This window comes from Mesoplodon bidens, assembly GCF_964165515.1.
Source record: "Mesoplodon bidens genome assembly, chromosome: 12".
NCBI lineage: Eukaryota > Metazoa > Chordata > Mammalia > Artiodactyla > Ziphiidae > Mesoplodon > Mesoplodon bidens.
In genome coordinates, this window is record NC_138168.1 from 43,235,476 (window position 1) to 43,259,417 (window position 23,942).

The 23,942-nt window shown below is 38.6% G+C and overlaps 1 protein-coding gene across 2 annotated transcripts in view; it reads left to right on the forward strand.

Annotated features, from left to right (window-relative positions):
• Window positions 1-23,942, forward strand: part of AFG1L (AFG1 like ATPase) — a 222,933-nt gene that overhangs the window by 15,942 nt on the left and 183,049 nt on the right. The window contains exon 1 of one of the 2 annotated variants that reach the window (XM_081251121.1): window positions 8,011-8,319. The exons of the other annotated variant lie outside the window; for it this stretch is intronic. Coding sequence (XP_081107247.1) covers window positions 8,184-8,319 — 136 coding nt within the window. The 5' untranslated portion in view covers window positions 8,011-8,183. Of the gene's footprint in view, window positions 1-8,010; window positions 8,320-23,942 lie in introns of those variants that run through there. 2 annotated transcript variants of the gene reach the window in all.

Genomic DNA, 23,942 nt, shown 5'->3' on the forward strand with positions numbered 1-23,942 from the left:
CAAACAACAAAACTAGATTGGTCATGACCATCACTGCATGGCAATCAGGATTCTATATAGCATGGTATACTTTTTGTCTATATATATATCTAATTTAAGGGCCTTTTGAAGAACTATCTAATTGAATAAGTTTTCAGTCCCTCTTACTCTCAGGTAACTTCAAGAACGAGTGGTGCCTGTATTATCTTGGTTAAGTCACTTATCTCTAGGATCATTGAGTCTCAATATGTAAAATGGTTGGGTTAAAATCAGAAGATCTTTAAGGTACCTTGAAGATTTAAAAATAATTTTTCTCATAAGTCTGGATATCCATATACATGAAGGTTTTTTTTTTTTGTAATGATGAATACTGAATACACATGCAGTATTAAACCTGGAACATTCTTGGAGTTGCCCTGGAAATACTGAAATTTGATTATTAGTTTTCATAATTCTATTTTTCTTTTTACTAACTGAAGTATAGTTGAACTATACTACTATTGTGTTAGTTTCTGGTGTACAGCAAAGTGATTCAGTTATACATAATATATACATATTCTTTTTTCATATTCTTTTCCATTGTGGTTTATTATGGGATATTGAATATAGCTCCCTGTGCTACACAGTAGGACTTATTATTTATCTTTTTTTTTAAGAATCTTTTTTTAAATTTATTTATTTTTGGCTGCGTTGGGTCTTTGTTGCTGCATGTGGACTTTCTCTAGTTGTGGGGAGCGGGGGCTACTCTTCGTTGCAGTGCATGGGCTTCTCATTGCGGTGGCTTCTCTTGTGGAGCATGGGCTCTAGAGCGCACAGGCTTCAATAGTTGTGGCACACGGGCTCAGTAGTTGTGGCTCGCGGGCTCTAGAGCGCAGGCTCAGTAGTTGTGCTGCACGGGTTTAGTTGCTCCACGGCATGTGGGATCCTCCCAGACCAGGGCTCGAACCCGTGTCCGCCGCATTGGCAGGCGGATTCTTAACCACTGTGACACCAGGGAAGTCCCTATTTATCTATTTTATATATAGTAGTTTATATCTGCTAGTCCCAGTAATTATTTTTTTCTAATTATTGAGTTGGCCAAAAGGTTCGTTCGGTTTTTTCTGTAAGATGGCTCTAGTAGCACTTAGTTGTCTTTAACTTCATTCAAAACAATTTTGTTAGATTGTATGTGAGAGCTGTCATATCAGAGTGCATTAAAAAAAAAGACTTATCTGGGCTTCCCTGGTGGCGCAGTGGTTAAGAATCTGCCTGCCAATGCAGGAGACACAGGTTCAAGCCCTGGTCTGGGAAGATTTCACATGCCATGGAGCAACTAAACCCGTGAGCCACAACTACTGAAGCCAGCATACCTAGAGCCCGTGCTCCACAACGAGAGAAGCCACCGCAATGAGAAGCCCGCACACCGCAACAGAGTAGCCCCCGCTCACCTCAACTAGAGAAGGTCCGTGCGTAGAAACAAAGACCCAACACAGCCAAAAAAAAAAAAAAAAAAAAGGCATCCAAATTGGTGAATTTTTGTGTAGCCATTTTAATATTGAAGATGAAAGAAAAAAGCAACATGTTTGGCATATTATGCTTTATTATTTGAAGAAAGGTAAAAACGCAACTGAAAAGCAAAAAATGATTTATGCAGTGTATGGAGAAGATGCTGTGACTGATCGAACATGTCAAAAGTGGTTTGCAAAGTTTCGTGCTGGAGATTTCTCGCTGGACGATGCTCCCCGATGGGGTAGACCAGTTGAAACTGATAGCAATCAAATCGAGACATTCATTGAGAACAATTAATGTTATACCACGCGGGAGATAGCCGACATACTCAGAATATCCAAATCAAGCATTGAAAATCATTTGCACCAGCTTGGTTATGTTAATCTCTTTGATGTTTGGGTTCCACATAAGTTAAGCGAAAAAACCCTTCTTGACTGTATGTCCACATGCGATTCTCTACTTAAACGTAATGAAAACATTCCGTTTTTAAAACAAATTGTGGCTGGCGATGAAAAGTGGATACTCTACAATAATGTGGAACGGAAGAGATTGTGGGGCACACGAAATAAACCACCACCAACCACACCAAAGGCCGGTCTTCATCCAAAGAAGGTGATGTTGTGTATATGATGGGATTGGAAGGTAGTCCTCCATTATGAGCTCCTTCAGGAAAACCAAACGATTAATTCCAACAAGTACTGCTCCCAATTAGACCGACTGAAAACATCACTCGATGAAAAGCGTCCAGAATTAGTCAACAGAAAATGCATAATCTTCCATCAGGATAACGCAAGACCGCATGTTTCTTTGATGACCAGGCAAAAACGGTTACAGCTTGGCTGGAAAGTTCTGATTCATCCACCGAATTCGCCAGACATTACACCTTCGGATTTCTATTTATTTAGGTCTTTACAAAGTTCTCTTTTTTTTTTTCTTTTTTTCTTTTTTTTTTTGCGGTACGCGGGCCTCTCACTGTTGTGGCCTCTCCCGTTGCGGAGCACAGGCTCCGGATGCACAGGCTCAGTGGCCATGGCTCACAGGCCCAGCCGCTCCGTGGCATGTGGGATCTTCCCGGACCGGGGCACGAACCCATGTCCCCTGCATCGGCAGGCGGACTCTCAACCACTGCGCCACCAGGGAAGCCCCAAAGTTCTCTTAATGGAAAAAATGTCAATTCCCTGGAAGACTGTAAAAGGCACCTGGAACAGTTCTTTGCTCAAAAAGATAAGAAGTTTTGGGAAGATGGGATTATGAAGTTGCCTGAAAAATGGCAGAAGGTAGTGGAAAAAAAGGGTGACTGCGTTGTTCAATAAAGTTCTTGGTGAAAATGAAAAACGTGTCTTTTATTTTTACTTAAAAACCAAAGGCACTTTTTGCCCAACCCAATAAGAAAAGTATCAGAACGCATTTAGGAAATAAAGATGGGGGTAGGGCATGGGAAGATGAGATCAGTTTTCCAGTTTTTTGAGAATAGTATATATGGAGGTTCATGAAAACAAATGAGATACTTGGTAAATCACTGGGTTTCAGTCACTTATGAGAAGATGGTAAGGTAGGTTAGGAACCAGATCTTGATTTCCTAAAGGTCCATAATAAATTGTGTTTCATTCGGTAGACAGTAGGGAGGCATTGCAAGTTCAGAATCTGTGATGCAATGTGGTCAGATAGGTCACATTTTTGGAAACAAACCTGATAGCAAGATGGATCAGAGGAGAGAGGAGACAGAGCCAGTTAGGAGATGACTATATTACCCTCAGCAAGACAGGAGGAAGACCCAGTGGTAGTTGGTGGATTTATGCCATATGAAGATGATAGATTCAATTATATCTAATGAAAGATTGCATGTGAATCATGAGGAAGAGAAATTAATGGAAGGTGGCTCCCAGATTACAAATTTGCATGTGGATTTGGGGGAGATTAGAAATGGCTGTGGGTTGCTTCTATTTTAAAAAGAAAGATGGCAGAGAGGGCATGTGGAGAAATTACATAAGAAAAGCCTCTCCTTCCCCCTTAAAATTTGGGTAAGAAACATTTAAGGAGGAAATATATAGGTAAATAGACAAATAGACATATTATCATGTGGTTCAAATAAAAAAAAGAATATCCTGATAAAGGATATTCAAAACTGAAAAACACTCATACAACTCAATATCAAAAAAACAAAAAATCAAAAAAAACAAACAGCCCAATCCAAAAATGGGCAGATCTGAAATAGACATTTCTCCAAGGAAGACATACAAACAGCTAATGGGCACGTGAAAAAATGCTTTACACTGCAAATTATTAGAGAAATGCAAATCAAAAGCACAATGAGGTATCATCTCACACCTGTCAGAATGGCCATCATCAAAAAGTCTACAGAAAACAAAACAAACTTTGGCAAGAATATGAAGAAAAGGTAACCCTTATACACTGTTGGTGGGAATGTAAATTGGTGCAGCCACTATGGAAAACAGTATGGAAGTTCCTCAAAAAACTAAAAATAGAACTACCATATGATCTAGAAATTTCATTACTGGGTATATATCTAGAAAATAAGAAAACATTAATTCAACAAGATACATGCACCCCAATGTTCATAGCAGCACTATTTACAATAGCTAAGATATGGAAGCAACCCAAGTGTCCATGAACAGAGGGAATATATATACACACCATATATGTGTATGTGGTGTATATATGTGTTTATATATATATATATGTGGTGTATATATATGTATATGTATATATATAAACTAATTATATATACAATGGAATATTACTCAGCCATAAAAAGAATGAAATTCTGCTATTTGCAGCAATATGGATGGACTTAGAGAATATTATCCTTAGTGAAATAAATCAGACAAAGACAAACACTGTATGATATCATTTATATGTGGAATCTAAAAAATAAAACAAACGAACATGATGCAAAACAGAAACAGAGATTTAGAAAACAAACTAGTGGTTACCAGTGGGGAGAGGGAAGGGGGGAGGGGCAAGGTAGGGGTATGGGATTAAGAGATACAAGCTATTATGTATAAAATAGATAAGAAACAAGGATATATTCTATAGCACAGGGAATTATAGCCGTTATTTTATAATATTAATAGCTTTTAATGGAGTATATCCTAAAAATACTGAATCACTATGCTGTACATCTGAAACTAATATAATATTGTAAATCTACTATATTTCAATAGAAAAACCTGAAAAACAAACTGAACCAGTTATTTTGAATCTGTTGTTGAAAATAAGTAGAAAGAAACTAAGTAAAGACTTGAGCACTGAACATGACTTCAAATATTTTGTCTTTGGCCAGTCTCTAGTTACAGATGAAATAGTGTTTCATTAAGGAAAAAAATGGTAGCTTTTTTTGGAAGTTCAGCAGATGTGTAATTCTTACTTATTAGAAGGAATGGACTGCTTGCCACATCTATACTTGATATAAATTTATATTACTGAGGTGGGTATATCTTGTTTAGAAATTTCCATAGGTAATAAGGCACTTAGGCATATTTATTTAGTTTGTTGAAATTAAGTAACCTAAATTATATTTTTGGCTAAGGATCTTTAATTACAAATATTGGAATTTAGAAGCTAGATATTTTGACTCTGACTCCAGAAAATGAGTTTTTATGGTTTAAATCATTCCTTATGTGTCTTCAAATGAACCACATTGTCTCTTGTAGCTAAAGTGTTTCTTTGTTAAATTAGAAGAACCTATAATTATGAGGAAACGTGTGATGATAAATAAATGAATGAATAAATAAGTGAAAAATAAGGGCTCTTTGGCTGTATTCCAATTACTTCTCTGATGTTGAATTTGATGGTGTTTTTTATTAATCTTCAAGTGGACTCAAAATATTAGGAGCATCACTGATTTCATGAAGCAGGTAGTCTGGTTTTTGCAGAAAGACTAAAATGATGATAAATTTTGTATTTGTACTAAGACAACTCATTCAGTCACTTAATACACATTTATGGAGTGTGTACTAACTTAGGCACTATTCTAGGCCCTGGGGATACAGCAGTGAACAAAAGAGACATTAATCCCAGTCCGCATGGAGCTTAAACTCTAGGAAGAGCAGTAAGAGCAGATAATAAGCTAATAAATTAGTAAAGTATATATAGTGATGTTGGAGAAAATAAAGCTAGGAAGGAGGAAGTTAGGTAGTTAGGTGGTTAGGAAAGGCCTTCACTGGCAAGGTAGCATAAGGAACTAAGGACACAAGGAAGTGAACCAAGTAGATATCTTGGAGGAGAGCATTCCATGCAGAAGGCACAGGAAGTGTAAGAGCTTTGAGATGGGAAACAGGTTTGTGAGTTCCAGGAACTCACATACCATAGTATGTTATCGACCAACCACTTTCTTTCCCATTTTTGTCATCATTTTTTTTTTTAATGATTGCACTGATTGATTGATGGCTGCGTTGGGTCTCCATTGCTGCACGCAGGCTTTCTCCAGTGCGGCGAGCGGAGGCTTCTCTTGTTGCGGAGCACGAGCTCTAGGCATGTGGGCTTCAGTAGTTGTGGCACATGGGCTCAGTCGTTGTGGCTCTCGGGCTGTAGAGCGCAGGCTCAGTTGTTGTGGTGCACAGGCTTAGTTTCTTCACAGCATGTGGGATCTTCCCAGACCAGGGCTCGAACCTGTGTCCCCTGCATTGGCAGTTGGATTCTTAAGCACGGTGCCACCAGGGAAGCCCTGGCCTGGTTTTGTCCCTGAGATTAGAGTCCAGAACTAATCGACACTTCTCTAGGGAGATTTTTTAGTAGGAAAAGATAATGCTTTGTGATTTTCTGATTTACTTTTTCTGATAATGTTCAAAATGCCTTTTAGGGCTTTTTGTTTTTGTTTTTGTTTTAGCAATTGCAGGAACAGCAGGAGTTTGGGATTGGTATTTTAATAAAATAGTTTACAGTGGCTACTTAATTAGTTTTCTGGTCATAATAAATTCTCTTGAATACAACAAATGTAATTTAAATTATTTCCAAGTTACCTCATACTTGTACACAATAAAGTTCATTTGCCATGTTTCTGTCCACTTGCACAGTCATGTGAAAATTTCCTGCAGATCTTCCTGCCAATTTGGCATTAAACTATCAATGAGTTCCTATTTCACTTCCATAATTATTAAGCCTTTGGAATCTCTACTAAGAGGTAATTTCATTGACTAAGACCACGACAAGCAGTTGTTTTCCCAGAGCAAACAAAATGATACCCAGACACTCTCTGAAAGTCTTGAGGGTAATGAATATGTAAGTCAAGGAAGAAACAGTCCAGTTTTTTCAAAAGGCCTTTCACAAAGTATCACACCAAAAATTAGTAACATTAAATGAAACAAACATGGAGGAATAGTTTGTCGTGTCAGACAATGAAATTAAAGATAGAAAAAAATGTGAAATGACATTTTGAAAGACATAATCAAAATAATTTTTCTATAAACGATTTGACAGAGTCAGTATTGAAATCTCCAAAATATTATACCATGCTATATGCTCTCCTTTTCCTGTTTCTTTGGAATCTTCTATTGTAGACCAACTACCTAACTTCCTGGAACTCTTTCTAGTGTAGTCTGAAACGTGGCTTTCTCCTTCCTGTAATCCAGTTTTTTTATTTTTATTTTTTTTGCCCCATCCGGCATCATAGCTCATAGCTCCCCCGACCAGGGATGGAAGCCGTGCCTGCTGCAGCAGAAGCGCAGTCTTAACCACTGGACTGCCAAGGAAGTCCCTAGTCCAGATTTTCTTGCCTGCCTGCCTTAGCTCAATCTATTCCCTGTTCTTGGAAGGTCTTCATTTCCTGTTAAAAGTAAAGCTTCTAGAAGGCCTTCCTGATTTCCCAGTCAAAGTGCTCTTTCACTGATTCCAGAACACCTACTAGAATCTTTGGTCGCTTTCTTTATCCTTCCTTACCGGATTGCCTGCCTCTTCTGGACAGCAGTTTGTATTCCCAATACAGTTATCATAGTGACTCAAAACATTTTTTGTTTAATCAAATTAGGGCAGATCACTTAGAAATTCCTCCTTAGATACACTGTCCCACAGCCACTCTATCTACTTGTCCATCTCGGGCCATTGGCTTTCCCACGTTACACAAATTTTCCATGTTCTTTCAAAACATTTGAGTGTATGCCACATTGAAAATGATTTATGCTCTTGAAATACAGAAAGAAAGTGGTAGGAGCACATTTCACGTACTCTGCCAACGATGCGTTGGACGCTGGAGGCAAATAACTTGGGGATACCGTTTACGGAGGTAACAATATTTCGTTAAAATATGAAGGCCCACTGGATCACCTACACTTTATTTAGGTTTTGGAATCTCGTTCAGGTACGCTCACCGAAAAGGCTCAGGAGGGTTTACTTGAATACACGCCGCAAACACGTTCTAACTCTTTGAAAATGTTTTTAGATCCGCTGCAGCAGGCGCTGGGCGGACAACTGCCCCTCCCCCCAGCCTAAAGCTGCCCTCAGCCCCGTCCCTTCGCCCGCCCCCCGCGCCGCCGCACTGCATGCTGGGAGTCGTAGTCCCGGTTTGCTTTGCCCGGAGGGATCGAAGGGCACGGGAGTCCAGCTTGCCCTCGCGCTACTAGAGGTCGCGTTCTTCCGCTGCTCCCTTTCGTTCTGTCGGGCGGAGCCTTCCGTGAGCACGGCTGGATTTGTCCGTGCTACCGTCTCTCTTCTGGGTTTCAATAAAGTTTTCCTCTTCCTTCCTCTGTACGGAGCTCAAGATGGCGGCCTCTTGGTCGCCCTTGGTTACCCTGCGCTTAGCGCCGAGCCGGCTGAGAGGAAGATGTGTCCGGTGCAGGTCTTGGGCCGCTGCTCTCCCCACTTCGGTCACCGCCCCTGGAAACCCCTTTTGTAAAGGTTAGTGACTGTATCTGGAGTAAGCCAAGACGACTGCTTATGACCGGGGAAGTCTCGGGGCAGTCACCCTCCCTCCTCGAGCTCCCCAAACTGCCTCCTTGGTTCACGGCTTTCGAGAGGTTTCTTCGAGAGGAGTTCCACCCTCTCTTGCACCGCTGCTACTGCCTGCTCATGAAGGAGCACTGAGGGAGGTGGCCCAGAGTGACTTTCATTTTGAGGGTTAGATGTCGACCCAGCGTTTGTTCCTTCCGGGCTGTTAGAGACCTGTAAACCCAGGTGTGGGGAGTACCTCGCTTGAAGGGATTTAAGTATGGGGTTGAGGCCTGGGAACTCTTCCAACCTGCCCCATCCCAAGCTCTCCAGGCTGGTGACCCGGGACTGTACCTCTGACATCTGCAGGCCCCGTGGGCTCTCTGGATTGCGGGAATGCAAGTGTACAGACATTCTCAGGTTGAGGGATCGATTCTTTGTGTTCTTTTCAAGTCCTAGAGGCTTCAGCGAGGCGTATTTTGTCACCAGGCTTGCATCATTCATTCATTCTTTCAAATTGTTATTCATGAATGAATGAACCTGTATTTTGAGTAACCAAGGCCACAGGAGTGCTAGTTTTACTATATTCATATACTCCCCCTAAATTGCGGGCTACTCAAAGGCAAGGACTGGGTGTCATTGTTTCCTCAGCATCTAGCACAGTGTTTGGCGCCTGATGGGCATATATATATATATATATTTTTTTTTTTTTTTTTTTTTTTTTTTTGCGTTATGCGGGGCTCTCACTGTTGTGGCCTCTCCCGTTGCGGAGCACAGGCTCCGGACGCGCAGGCTCAGCGGCCATGGCTCACGGGCCCAGCTGCTCCGCGGCATGTGGGATCTTCCCGGACTGGGGCACGAACCCGTGTTCCCCGCATCGGCAGGCAGACTCTCAACCACTGCGCCACCAGGGAAGCCCCATATATATTTTTTGAATGAATGAATGACGTTATTCTTGTTGCTCCCTCATCCACATACTTACGCTTTCCTTTTTGAAAAAAAATCTCCAGGAACCCCACCCTTATACATCTTAATAAACTGATTCTCATTGGCAGTTTAGCTAAAACTCTATCAATCTTTGATTATTATCATAAATAGAGTTGAAATTAATACTAAAACTGTGATTAAGTCACCTTAGGTTTTACTGTAAAGTTTAGCATAATCCACTTACTGTATAATGGAATATTTTGGTAGCATGAGTTTTCGATCTTAATATAAACTATTTTAAAAAGTTTTTGGAATAGGCTATACAAGCAAATAACACAAAATTCAAAAGGTACAAGAAGGAATTCGGTAAAATGTTGACTTTCTTCCACTCCTGTCCCACAGCCATTTAGTTTTCCTTCCCAGAGGCAACTTCTCATACTTGTTTCTTATGTATTCTTCCAGAGACATTCTGTATATATCCACCATATATATTTATAAATACCTGAATTAAAGAAAAATAGAAGTGGTAATATACTATACACACTGTTCTGGTCCTTTCTTTTTTTTTTTCATGTAGTATATCTTGGCGATCATTCCATATAAATACGTGTAGAACTGCCTCTTTTTTCTGGCTGCCACAAGGCATGTGGGATCTTAGTTCCCCAACCAGGGATTGAACGGGCCCTCCCTGCATTGGAAGCGCAGAGTCTTAACCACTGGACTGCCAGGGAAGTCCCTGTACCTCATGTTTTAAATGGTTAAAATAGAATTTCGTTCAATGCATGTACCATAATTTATGAAAATTAGGATTTAAGGAACATTAGCATAACAACATGAGCCTTAATGTTTGTTCTGGGTCATGCAATATGCTAAGTGCTTATCTTGTTTAATTCCCATTATCCTCATTTTGGGGATGAGGAACCCAAGATTGCAGAAGTTATTTGGCTAGTTAAGTGGCAGAATTTGTTTTGAATGTGGACATTTGATGAAAATGCAGTTAGAGGTCAATTTAATTGTAACTAAAGTTGCTCCTTCCCCCTCTTTAAGTAAAAGAAAAATTTAAGTTGAAACGTTATTCAGTATTTAGAGTCTGATTTAAGTTTGTTTTCTATCCTTTTCTTGATGTTTTGGGGGGGTTATTTACTGTTGACATTTGTTTTATCTCCTTTTTTTCATCTTTTCAAGCCTACTGTTTACTGCAGTGTAATGTGAGGGAAGCACATTACACTTAATGTTAAACAAAAGAAGGAAGTAGATAAAGGAAAAGAATGAGAGGAAAGGAAGAGCATGTTCTTTGTTTTTATGCTTCATTTAAGCCTTCTTTCTTTTTTTTTTCCCCTTAATTTATTTACTTATTTGGCTGCATGGGGTCTTGGTTGCAGCATGCGGGATCTAGTTCCCTGACCAGGGATCGAACCCGGGCCCCCTGCATTGGGAACGCAGAGTCTTAGCCACTGGACCACCAGGGAAGTCCCCATCTAAGCTTTAATGCCAGCCTTGGCTCTAAGACATTTTGGAAACTGGAAATGTGAAAACTTTAGAGGTCCTAAAATGGTGTTCATTCATATCACCTAACTTTAAATTCCTTAGGAAGTACAATTTATGAATCCCATTTTGCGATATATGTATTTCCATTAGTCAGATTATTAACCAATTGAAAGTATCAATAAAATTTGGTATCTTAAATGATTTAAGTATATATGTCAATTTTGATATTACTCCTTGTTTTCTTTTAGGTCTAAGTGTATCTTCATTTAATGTAACAGTTATTCAATCTCCAGATAGTTATGGGGAAACATTTTATTAGAAATCAGAATGGTCATGGTGTGGGTAGAAAATGCCTCGAGATTGCTAATTCAGTTGAAGTCTTGTATTAAGTGTATGGAGGGGGAAAGTGAATGAAATTGGCTCTCAGGCCTTGAATAGCTTACAGTCTTGGGAGATGGAATTACAATAGCTAATGTTTTTTGAGCTCTTTCTGTGTTCCAGGCAGTCTGCTAGCCGTTTCTTTCTCTCATAATTTTATCTTCATAAAAACTCTATTATAAAGTTATTTTAAATTTTTTAAAAAATTTTTATTTTTTAATGTTTCTTTTTAAAAATTTTATATTGGAGTATAGTTGATTTACATTGTTGTGTTAGTTTCAGGTGAAACTGAATCACTTTAGTGATTCAGTAATACATATACATATATCCTTCTTTTTCAGATTCTTTCCCTATATAGGTTATTACAGAGTATTGAGTAGAGTTCCCTGTGCTATCTATAAAGGTATTGTCATCTCTATTTTATAAATGACTAAACAGGCATGCCCACTCAAGTGGTATTTGAGCCCAGGCATTTTCCCTCCAGAAGCACAAACTTAACCAACCACTGTGTTCTACTAGCTCTTTACCTTGACAATGAACATTAACACCACCATAATCTAGGCCCATCTGAAGTGTTGTAGGACTACAGAGGAGAAAGCAGCTCTGCTTGGAGAGGGGAGGGCTTTTTAGCAAAAGTGTGGAAGTGAGCTGCACCTTGCCCTTATTGGTGTATGTATAGTCCCTCAGGGGGAGCAGCTAGAGATGAAGCTTGGCAGGTGGGCTGGATTCTGGTTAGAAGAGTCCTGTATAGTATGCAAAGATGTGTAGGCTCAGGGGGATACTGTTGAAGATTTCTTAATAAGAGAAGTGATCAGGTCCATTTCAGCATGATTATTTATCCCTGTGGCTACCTGAAAAACAGGTCAGGAACACCTGGATGGGGGAATATTGGAAGCTTGGTGATTATTTAGGAGGAAGTTGTAGTAGTTCAGGGAGAGTGATTTAGGCCCTGAATTACTGCTGTGGTAAAGATGGAGAGCAGGGCAGCAAAGGAGGGAATTCAGAGACCCTGCTTTGGTAAAATTGACAGGATCTGGGGGAGACAAGGAAAGAGAGGAGTTAAGGTCAATTTGGGTTTCCTAGTTTGGGTCATTTAATGGCATCAAATTCCATCTTATCAAAGGAAACTAAACAAATGAAAAGTAAGGCCAGAGGCATTTTAGGGGGAGGTTCCATTTTGGATATGTTAAAGTTGAGGTGTTAGTGATAATTCCAGGTAAATAAGTCTAAGTAGTTGTAGGAAATATGGGATCTGAGTCTAAAAAAGGAAATATGAGGTGTTGAGAGCCATGAGAATGGAAGAACTAGCCTTGGAATATTTGTAGAATGAAAAGGAGAAAAGGCTAGGGATGAGTTCTTGAGGAAAACTGATGTTTTATGAGCAGAAGGTGGCCTCATCAGAGAGCAGTTAGAGAGGTCATAGGGGAAATTGGAGAGAAGCCAAGGAAGAGAACACTTCTAAGTTTTCTAAAACTTAAAATCAGTGTATCTATTTTACTTAAGCTAGCCTTAGAAATTAAGTTTCTTTCTGTTTTTTTTTTTCTTACTTTTTGGCCACACTGCGTGGCATGTGGGATCTTAGTTTCCAGACCAGGGATGGAATCCGCGCCCCCTGCAGTGGAAGCACAGAGTCTTAACTGCTGGACCACCAGGGAAGTCCCAGAAATTAAGTTTATTTCATAGAGGCAAGGTAATATGACAGTCACACCTTGTGATTTCTTATCATTGTAGTGTCCTTCTGTATCTCAGTGTTATATTTTTAGATCTCTCTATTAACTGAAGATTCGTATTTACCTTTAGTCACAATCTCTTCTTTAGTACATGTACGTTGGAGATCTTGATTAGGTATTAATGTGAGTAGAACTCAGCCATATGAATTGGTATTATTTATTGGCTATATAGATTAGTGGTTAAGAAAATGGACTTTGGACTTTTATTACCCAATTAGATGAACACCCTGTGTGAAACTTCATGTTTCTTGGATTTCCATTAATGTTTATTATTATATTAGAAAAGAAGGGTCATGCCTGCTCCTGAGACTGATTAACTTCATGATAATGGTTTCTTTCAGTCATTTTTTTTTTTTTTAAGCATAGCACAACTTATTACATGGCATAGCTAGTGCCCAGATGTAGTTCTGGGGTGGGGGGTGGGCAGATGAAATAGGGTGGGTTCAAGAGTAGAACCCATTAGAAAGGAACTGTAGAAGTCCAGAGATGGATTATTGATCTACTGTAGATTTGCACTGTGTTATACCTCAAGAGCTTCATTCTCTTTGTTTAAGTAAATGATGAATATTTAAATGGGTTTAACTATTTTAAAAAAATTAACTTTTTTTTTTGACTGCGTCGGGTCTTAGTTGCGCCAAGTGGGCTTCTCTCTATTTGCGGCGTGCGGGCTTAGTTGCCCTGCGGCATGTGGGATCTTAGTTGCCCGACCAGGCACCTAACCGGTGTCCCCTGAGTTGCAAGATGGATTCTTAACCACTTAAGTCCTGGTTTTACCTATTTTGGATTTGTCTTTTCACAAAAGTACCACAGAAATAATAGATGTCAAGGGCCCAGTGCAATAATACGCTCTATAAATTCTGACAGAAGGTCATGTAGCCTCAGCTTGACTATATCTAATACTGTTTCCCTAGGCCACTCATATTTTTTTCTTACTTGTGACTAAGATTTGTTCTAATTTCTCTTTTAAGAGCCTTTTGAATATGTCTGTTCTTCCTGCTGTGTTTTGTCTTCCTTGCCTAAGGTCCTCTGTTGAGGTCCCATTTTTCTGTGGACCCTGCTGGAGGTACCTCATACTTTAATCTCCAAAATCTTTTTTGATAACCTTCTTTCACTGTCCTACTTGTCCTTCTTATTTCTTCTCTCCGTTCAGCTCATCCTAGAAGATACTTTTCAACACATTATCTATCCATATTCTTGACCAGGTGTGCCAGTTTTCAACAATTTTTAAAGCCTGAACATGTAGTTCTTAGTGTAGTTACTTCAAAGCTTCATAATGCAATTTATATCTTAAATGTAATTCCTGTAGATTCCATTTAAAAATTCTTATTTATATATTTGTGTAAAAAAATGTAAAATAAATGAACATAACAAATAGATGCTATTTTTCTTTATTGTTTGAAAGAAAATAGACCCCTTAGGTCTCATTATTAAATAGTGTTTGAAAAGGGTGAATATTAAGGAGTTACTCAGTATGCTAGGCCATGCCTGTAATTACTTCAGAATAGCTTTATTCAGATTTTTAGGCAGTATTTTACTGATTTGTTATGAAATTTAAGTACTGGTTTTTTTCCTTTTGTAAAGTTACACACATTGGCACATTTAAGATTAACTAGCTTCAAAAGGAAAAGAATGATAACTGGCAAGCATTTAGTTTTAATTTTCATAATTTTTCTATTTAAATCAAAAGCACCCTTTTAAAGCCCCTAAATCATCCTTTTATAAATAAAGTAAATGCATTCTTTGATGATGGCTTTTGTTGTTTTTTTAAAGAAAGAGTTTAATTAAGATTTGATTTTCTTCTATTCTGCACTTTGTTTATTCATCACTGAATCAAACATAGGTGTTTAATGTCACTGGTAAATCTGACTTTTTGGGTCATTGATGACCATTGCAGTTTTCGAGAAAAGCCGCTGAATATTTCTCTTTGGGGTATGAATAGAACATAATAGAGCATAAACGGGCTGCCTGTGACCTTAGCATGGGCTTCTGTCATTGTAGGAGAACATTTCTGGTCAGTGGCCACTGTTTACAGTTTGTTAAAATCAACACAAATGTACAAAACACTCATGAATAATTGTGAACACAGTATTTGAATGGATGTTTAATAAATATGCATTAAAAATATAATTACAGTAATGAAGTTACAGCTGAAATTTTAATCCAGCCCTTTAGAAATATTAAACGTGCTTTTCCTGATTGTGCATTTTTCTCACAGCAGTTGGGTAAACATTTTAAACTGGAATTCTAAATTCCTTATATAGTTTTGATTTCATTTAACTAAGCGTGTGTTCTTTTTTGGCAACAATCTTCTTTCTCTTTGTGAAGAAGTGAAGCTCATTTTATTCCATAACTGTTACTTAGAAGAATTTTGATCAGTTCTGTCATAGGACTAATGAACATATGGGATACCAGATGAATAATAAAATGTGACCTGGAAAGACTAGATTGTGATTTTGGTTTCATCCTATGGTACTGGATCAGTCATTTAATTTGGTATTTCCTTTTTCTCAACTGTAGAATGGGATTAGTCATCCTAACTCTGCCTTCCTCACATGTCATCTATGAGGCTCAGATAAGTTATTATATAATATGAGAAAGTCCTTTGAAAATGATAAGAAATGTTATATAAATGTAGGGCTATGCTGGGAGTAATTGAAATATTAATATCGAAATGCTAGAGGTGGTGGATTCCAGTCAGTGAATAGGAATGGGATGAACTCAACTCTATGTATAATTACTAAAACCATTTTGATTTTCGGGGAGACTCACTTATATTAACAATGGCAAAGGGCTCAGTCTGATTTCAGTGCTTTGAATGCCAGAAAATGAAGTTTTGATTTTTCTAAGATTGTGCAGAGGGCCTCTGTAGATAACCAGGGATGGTTGTTGTTATCCTGGACTTAACTACCTTTTCTCTGGATCTTCTGAATATCCAGAGGGTCTTAGAAAATGTGAGCTACTGCTTTCGTCATGATGTTTCAAAGAAGGCTGTTGAAATTTGATTTATAGTATGCAGGTAAGTCACTAAGGTAAATTATCTTAATTTAGTAAGATACTGCTTATGAATACTGTTTTCAAAGGAACTCAAGTTGTTAATTATTTGCTGTGCAGCAAGATATGAAGATAACGTTTCATGGGATCATAGAATAATAGAGCTGAAGAGGACCTCTGGGTTATGTAGTTAAATGTCAGGTGGGAAGGTAGTTTCTGCCTTTATTCTTTCTTTTTGAGGCATCCTGTTCATTTTTGTATAGCCCTAATTGCTAGAAAATTCTTTAAGTAGAATTCTTCAAGTAGAGCTTTTCTGTAACTTCTCCTCATTCATCTTGACTCTTTCCCCAGGCACAACTTATATAACTCTAGTTCTCATTGCGCTTATGGCAGTTTTTAAAGTATATCTTATTCATTTATATAGTCATTTATTCATTTATCATATTATTGGTTGCCTCCTTGTCCCAATTCCATTTGACAACGTTTAAAACATTAAAGACATATTTCTACCATTCATCCGTTCATTCATTCCCCAAATATTTCTTGGTGCCATCTGTATGCTAGACACAGAGTGCTGGGATGTTGTTACTCTCTCCTCAGTGTCAACTGTCTCTTGTCTTATTAGTCAAACCTTATGACATGGTTTCTAGATGCTTGAACTACTTCCCTTCTTGAGATTACAGTCTGCTTTCTGAATGTCACTCTGAAAATGTGGCCCACATATCTCAATATATTCCTTCGGACATGTCTGGCCCGAGCAGTATTTTAGGTTACCTTTTCTGTTTCCTGTTGCATTAAGTTGGTGGCCAGGTCATATTCATGTCTCACCTTAAGACTCCTAGGGCTATTATAAGACAGGTCTCTTTTGTTTGTATTTGATTAGTTATTTTTTCTATTAAAAAATAAATTATTTTTATTATAAAAATACTATATGTGCATAGTAGAAAATACAGGAAAGATAATTACTGTTAACTTCATTTTTATTTTTAAAACATACTTATTGAAGTATAAGATTCATTTAGTAAAGTATGCAAGTGATAAGTGTAAAGCCTACTGAATTTTCATAAAGAGAATAGATTTGTGTAAATACAACCTAAATCAAGAAATAGAACATTTGTAGTACCCAGAGGCTCCCATTGTGTACCCTCCAAGTCACTAGCTTTTTACTCCCAATGGCAATCAACATCCTGAGTTATGTTACTATTGATTTATCCTTTCATCTCTTCTTTTTTCTTTTTTTTTAAAATTAATTAGTTAATTTATTTTTGGCTGTGTTGGGTCTTCGTGCTGCATGCAGGCTTTCTCTAGTTGTGGTGAGTGGGGACTGCTCTTTGTTGCGGTGTGCGGGCTTCTCATTGCAGTGGCTTCTCTTGTTGTGGAGCACAGGCTCTAGGTGCGTGGGCTTCAGTAGTTGTGGCATGTGGGCTCAGTAGTTGTGGCTTGCGGGCTCTAGAGCACAGGCTCAGTAGTTGTGGTGCATGGGCTTAGTTGCTCTGTTATCCTTTCATCTCTTGATGGACACTTAAGTTGTTTTCATGTCGTGGCTATTTAAATAATGCTGCAATGAACATGGGGGTGCAGATATTTTTCTGAGATAGTGATTTTGTTTCCTTCAGATAAATACTCATAGGTGAAATTGTTGGATTCTATTTCTTAATGAATTATGCCAGATTTATAGATTGCAAATATTTTCTGTCATTCTGTGTGTTGTATTTTCACCTTCTTGATAATGTCCCTTTTTAAAAAAAATTTATTTATTTGGCTGTGCCAGATCTTAGTTGCAGCATGCGGGCTCCTAGTTGCAGCATGTGGGATCTAGTTCCCTGACCGGGGATTGAACCTAGGCCCCCTGCATTGGGAGCACGGAGTCTTAACCATTGGACCACTAGGGAAGTCCCGATAATGTCCTTTGATATACAAAAGTTTTAATTTTGATGAAGTCCAATTTCTTTTTTCTTTGGCTGCTTTTGGTGTCATAGCTAAGAAATCATTGCCTAATCCAAGGTCATGAAGATTTACAATTATGTTTTCTTCTAAGCATTTTAAAGTTTTAGCTCTTACAGTTATGTTTTTGATCCATTCCTGCTGGGGTTTAATTGGGAGTCCTTAAGTCTGAGTTTCACAGGCGATTGCGATGTCCAGACAGGATTGGATTTAGAAAGTCCACACCTGTTAAGAGAGATCAAGGATTGGCAACCTTTTTCTGTAAACATTCAGATAATACTTTTGTCCTTGCCTGCCACGGTCTCTGTTACAACTTTAGCTGACCCTCCATATTTGTGAGTTTGACATCCGCAGATATAGCGGGCCAACTGTTCATTGTACTGCACCATTTTATATAAGGGACTTGAGCATTTGTGGATTTTGGTATATGCAGGAGGTCCTGGAACCAATCCCCTGCAGATACTGAGGGACAACTGTACTCAACTCTGGTGTTGTAGTGTGTGAACAGCCAGAGATAGTAGACTAATGCGCATGGCTGATTTGGCCTGCAGGCTGTAGTTTGCAGACCACTGGACTAGGTAAATATTCATGTATACTTTATTTTTTTGGTTTGAAATTTTTTATATATTTACATTTTTAAACCATCTGGAAAGTATTTTGGTATGCAGTATGAGGGGATAATCTAAATTAATTTTTCTATTGTCTTCCAGTTGTCCAGATGTCACTTGTTGAATGATTTCTTGGCTCCCATTGCTTAATTCATTTATTCAACAAATATTTATTGTGTGCCTATCATATGCCAGGCATTGTAGGTGCTAGGTATACAATGAATTAAATAGGCATGGTACCTTCCCTCTTGTGGCTTGCAGTCTAGTTGAGAGAGACAGACATAAAATAAATAACAAATAGATAATTACAAGTTGGGTGATAAAAGAACAGTGATAATATTTGGTATGCCTCCCTCTTTTATTATATATTAAATTATTCCATGAAGACTTCCTTTTAGAATGTCTATTCTATTCATTGATCTTTTGCTCATAGTGTTTTATATTTATTTTCTCATCTGGTAGTCAAGATCCCCCTCATTACTTTGCATCTTCATGATTTTCTAAGGATTTTGGATTTGGATTTTGGTGGAACTGTATTTAATCTGCAAATTAATTTGTGAAGAACTGACAATGTTATAATGTTGTGCGTTTCTTTTCAATAACACTGTGTCCAGTCTCCCAAATTTTCATTTATGCCTTTGAGAAAGATTTTAGTTTTCTTCACATAGATCTTACGAATTGATTGTTACTATGACTCTTCTTTATTCTAGACTTTTTATCTTAATTGTAAGTGGGATCCGTTTTTTTTTTCCTATTGTATTTCCAACAGGTCATTGCTAATATGTCAGAAAGATAACGCCATTAAAATGTTTTCCAGTATTCTCCTTTGCTTAAGAGGGGGTATAATTAAGCCACTGAGTTCTTTAAAATTCATAAGTGGCTTCCTGGAAACTTCAGGATTAAATTCAAACTGCTTATTGTTGTAAGGCCCTGTGTCACATGGTTCCTTTATATTTTTCTAGTAGCCCAACTCTTGCCCCCTCTGCCTTTCACTTTATATCTCAATACTGATCTTGTTTCATTTTCTTTAGTGCACTATCCTCTCATATTTTAGAGCCTTCTCCCAGCTTAATGCCTTTCCTTCCCTTCCTTCCATTTTTCCCTGGCTAACTCCTGTTTGTCCTTTTGCTCTCAATTGAAACATCATTTCCTCTGAGTACCCTTGTCTCCTTAAGCTAGGTTACTAGCTTTGGCTCTGTGATCTCATAGCATCCTTCTCTTCCCTTTACTTCATACCACACTTTGTTAAAGTTGTTTATCCACTTGTTTATATCTCCCCCAGCGCCCTGTTGGTATTTTGAGTGCAGTTACAGTGTCTGTCTAGCTAGCTGTGTTTGAAGTTTTCAGTACAGAGCTTTACACTCTATAGCTGCTTTATAATTTGTGGAATTAGTTGTTGCTTATTCAGTTTTTCTATTTAATAAGTTTTCAAATGATTCTTTTCAGTATAATTAAGTTTTTGAACCTAATTGCACCTGTTGGTACTTTTATCCCATTGTGTAGCTCGGCAACATCATCTTGACTGTGATAACAGCACTGATTTGTCTCCTAACTTCGTGTCATCTTTGTATTTGAGGGCTAGGTCTGCATTTATTGCCAGATTTTGTTCTCAAAGCTCAAAAAGGTGTACATAAATCTAATTAGTCAAAATTCTTCAAAGCCAGCTATGTGAAATGTAAGGGCTTTTAGATTTATATGGAAAGGAATTTCTTCCCTCTAACACTTCAACTTTGGGCTTTTAGTAAAAAAGCTGCTGACTCACAGACACAGAAAACAAACTTATGGTTACCAAAGGGGAAAGGCAGGAGGAGGGATAAATCAGGAGTTTGGGATTAACAGATACACACTACTATATATAAAATAAACAACAAGGACCTACTATATAGCACAGGGAACTGTATTCAATATCTTGTAATAGCCTATAATGGAAAAGAATATGTATATGTATAACTGAATCACTTTGCTGTACAGCTGAAACTAACACAGCATTGTAAATCAACTATATTTCAATTTTTTAAAAATCTGCTGCTGCTGCTGCTGCTGCTACCGGGTTTTACAAGAGTGCCATTTATTAGCAGAGGCAGGTTGAGCCCAGAGTGCAGGCAGGGCAGAGCTCTAGCTGGGCCTGAGCAGGATGGAGACCCAGGAGGAGTGGATTGTTGGTTGTTCCAGGAGGCTTGAGTACTTCAAATTAGAGGGCCTGAGAGAGGTTTGTGTTTTCTCTGTTGCCTGGCTATGATAAATGGGAGCACAATCTTCACTTGTCTGTAGTGTTATGGTGATTTTAATGAAGGCAATATCCTGGTGGTAGTTTGGGGTCACTTAGCTTGAGATCCTGTCTTGCCTATTCACTTAAATTTTCTAACATTTTGTGGTGTTTTAGTTTCCTCATTTGTAAGAAATAACAATATCTACCTAAGATTTTTTTTGGAGAAGATAATATATAGAATACCTTTCAGAATTCTATCACTCATAAATTTTCAAATGAATCCAAGGTCTGCAAAGAAAACCTTAAAATGAACCTAAAGCATATAACTTTTCTGGGTTACATGGATACCTCTTGTAATGTGTTAATTTTGTATAACATCCTTAATTCTACTGAAGTAAACACATGTAATGCCTTGAAGTAGTCAAGACTCATCACAAATCGTATTGAAAATTTCTGAACATACAACCGTCTAGGAAGGAATAATGCAAACAGATAGTTTTCTTTACCTTGAAAACTCTTTAAATTTGTATGGTCATGTGTTATCTTGCGTATCTTCAATTCTTTCCTTTAATCATAGGATACTTTTGAGCTGAGAAATCTTTACAGAATGTTTTTGAGCTGAGCCCCACTTTACTGACAAGTTGTATGTAAAACTTCTGCACATTAAACTACATCTCTACTGATTGTGAGTGTGAAGTTGGAGATGGATTCTCAAAAAGTATTTAACTTCAGGTATTAAAACAAAAAAACCTTAAGGGTGAAGCAAACCTTTAAAATAACATTTCTGAAAGGAAAATGCTTACTTTTTGTTGAAATAGTCTGATCCACCATTTTGCTTAAGTCTCTAAAGAATATCTCTAAGACTTTCTTAACTAACTACCTTTGTGTAGAATTTGAAATTCCATTCCAATTTAAAGCACCAAAGAACACAGAGACCACACATCCCCTTTGTTGTTATTTCTCAGCTCTATGGAAACAGTGTCAACACAGTTAAGCTTTATGACATATGTTTTAGTCAGGGTTCTCCAGAGAGACAGAACCAATAAGATGTATATACATTTAGAAAGAGATTTATTATAAGGAATCAGCTCATGTAATTATGGAGGTTGACAAGTCCCAAGATCTACAGTCAGCAAGGTGGAGACCCAGAGACCCAGGAGAGTTGGTAGTGTAATTCCAGTCTGAGTCCGAAGGCTTGAGAACCAGGAGAGCCCATAGTGTAGTTCTAGTCCAAAGACTGGCAGGCTTAAGACCCATGAAGAACTGATGTTTCAGTTTGAGTCCAAAGGCAGGAGAAAACCTATGTTCCAGCTTAAAGGCAGTCAGGCGGAAGGAGTTCCCTCTTACTAAGGGGAAGGTCAGCCTTTTGTTCTGTTCAGGGCTTCAAGTGATTGGATGAGGCCCACCCACATAAGGGAGAACAGTCTACTCAGTCTTCTGTTTCAGGTGTTAACCTCATCAGAAATACCCTCACAGACACATCCAGAATAATGTTTGACTAAATGTATAGGCACTCGATGGCCCAGTCAAGTTGCCAAATAAAATTAACTTTCACAACATATGTCAAGATTATTGTTGTCCTCAGTGTGTGAGCAGCATTTCCCCTCATGTTCTTAAGGTACTTGCAGCAGTCCAGCCATCTTAATTTCACAGGTAAAAGTACAAAGGCAGGAAGGAATGAGTTTCTGTCCTGGTCTCCTTTTGAAGAGTATCAGGAGAAACTTTGGCAGAAGCTGACTTCCTCTTAGGCATCATTGGCTAGAATGGTGATCATGTGCCCAAGCTGCCATGATCCAGAGTCAAAATGGTGGAGTCAGGAGATAAATCTGGAGGGTATGACTCCAGAGCCCATGCTGCTTCCACTATAACGTCCTGCCTCTCTGCTGGACCTGTAGGTACAAATGCTGGCTCTGTCACTACCTAGCTATGGGAACATGGACAGGTTACTTACTTAGTCCCTCTGTGCCTTAGTGTCTTCACCTTTAAGGTAGGAATATGTTAGTACCTACATCATAGGGTGGTTGTGAAGATTAAATGAATGAAGGTATGTAAAGTACTTAGAAAAGTACCTGGCACTTAGTGAGTACCCACTAAAGGTTAGCAATTGTTGCTGCTGTTGTTATTAACTATATGATCTTGGTCAGTTTACTTAACCTGCAACTTGCAGTGCTAACTCTCTGGTCCAAATCATAGACATGTCTGAACTGTACTATTGTTAAGAGTTTCCTAACCAGTCTCTCTGCTCCCACTTAAAAAAATTTACATATATATGTATTTTATATATATATATGTATAATAGTTTTATTGAATACCATACAATATAAAAATACATACATATATAAAAATATATGTATATTATATATAATATATAAAAGCATTATTGAATATCATACTATTCCTCCATTTCTACTTTCCTTTTGCATTTCTATTATCTTATTTTCTACAAACAGATTAATCTTTTAAAAAACAAATTGTGGGCTTCCCTGGTGGCGCAGTGGTTGAGAGTCCGCCTGCCGATGCAGGGGACACGGGTTCGTGCCCCGGTCCAGGAAGATCCCACATGCGTGGAGCGGCTAGGCCCATGAGCCATGGCCACTGAGCCTCAGCGTCCAGAGCCTGTGCTCCACAACGGGAGAGGCCACAACAGTGAGAGGCCCACGTACCGCAAAAAAAAACCAAAAAAACAAAAAAAAACAAATTGTGACACACCCCTGATCAAAACCTTCTACTTGATCTTAATCCTATCAAATTCACACTATTTACCACGGCTTACAAGACCCTACATGATCTGGTCCTTCCTCTCCTTTCCAACTTCACCTTGTAACATACTCCACCTTGTTCATTTAAATCAGCCACGTAGACTTTCTTTTCTTTCTTTGAAAATGTGAAGCTTATTTCCATTTTCACTTTAGGGTTTTTGCCAGAGCTCTTTGCTTTGCCTGGGAAGTTCTCCCAGATCTTCCTCAGGGCTGACTCCTTTGGGCATTCAGGTGTCAACTTATGTCACTTCCACAGGAAAGCTTTTCCTCATAATCTATAGGAGTCCTCAATCATTCCCTAGCATAGTGCTTCTCAGTCTTCAGTGTGCATATGAAACACCTATGTTTTTTTTTGTTTGTTTTTTTGTGGTACGCAGCCCTCTCACTGTTGTGGCCTCTCCCATTGCGGAGCACAGGCTCCGGACGCACAGGCTCAGCGGCCATGGCTCACGGGCCCAGCCGCTCCGCGGCATGTGGGATCCTCCCGGACCAGGGCATGAACCCGCGTCCCCTGCATCGGCAGGCGGACTCTCAACCACTGCGCCACCTGGGAAGCCCA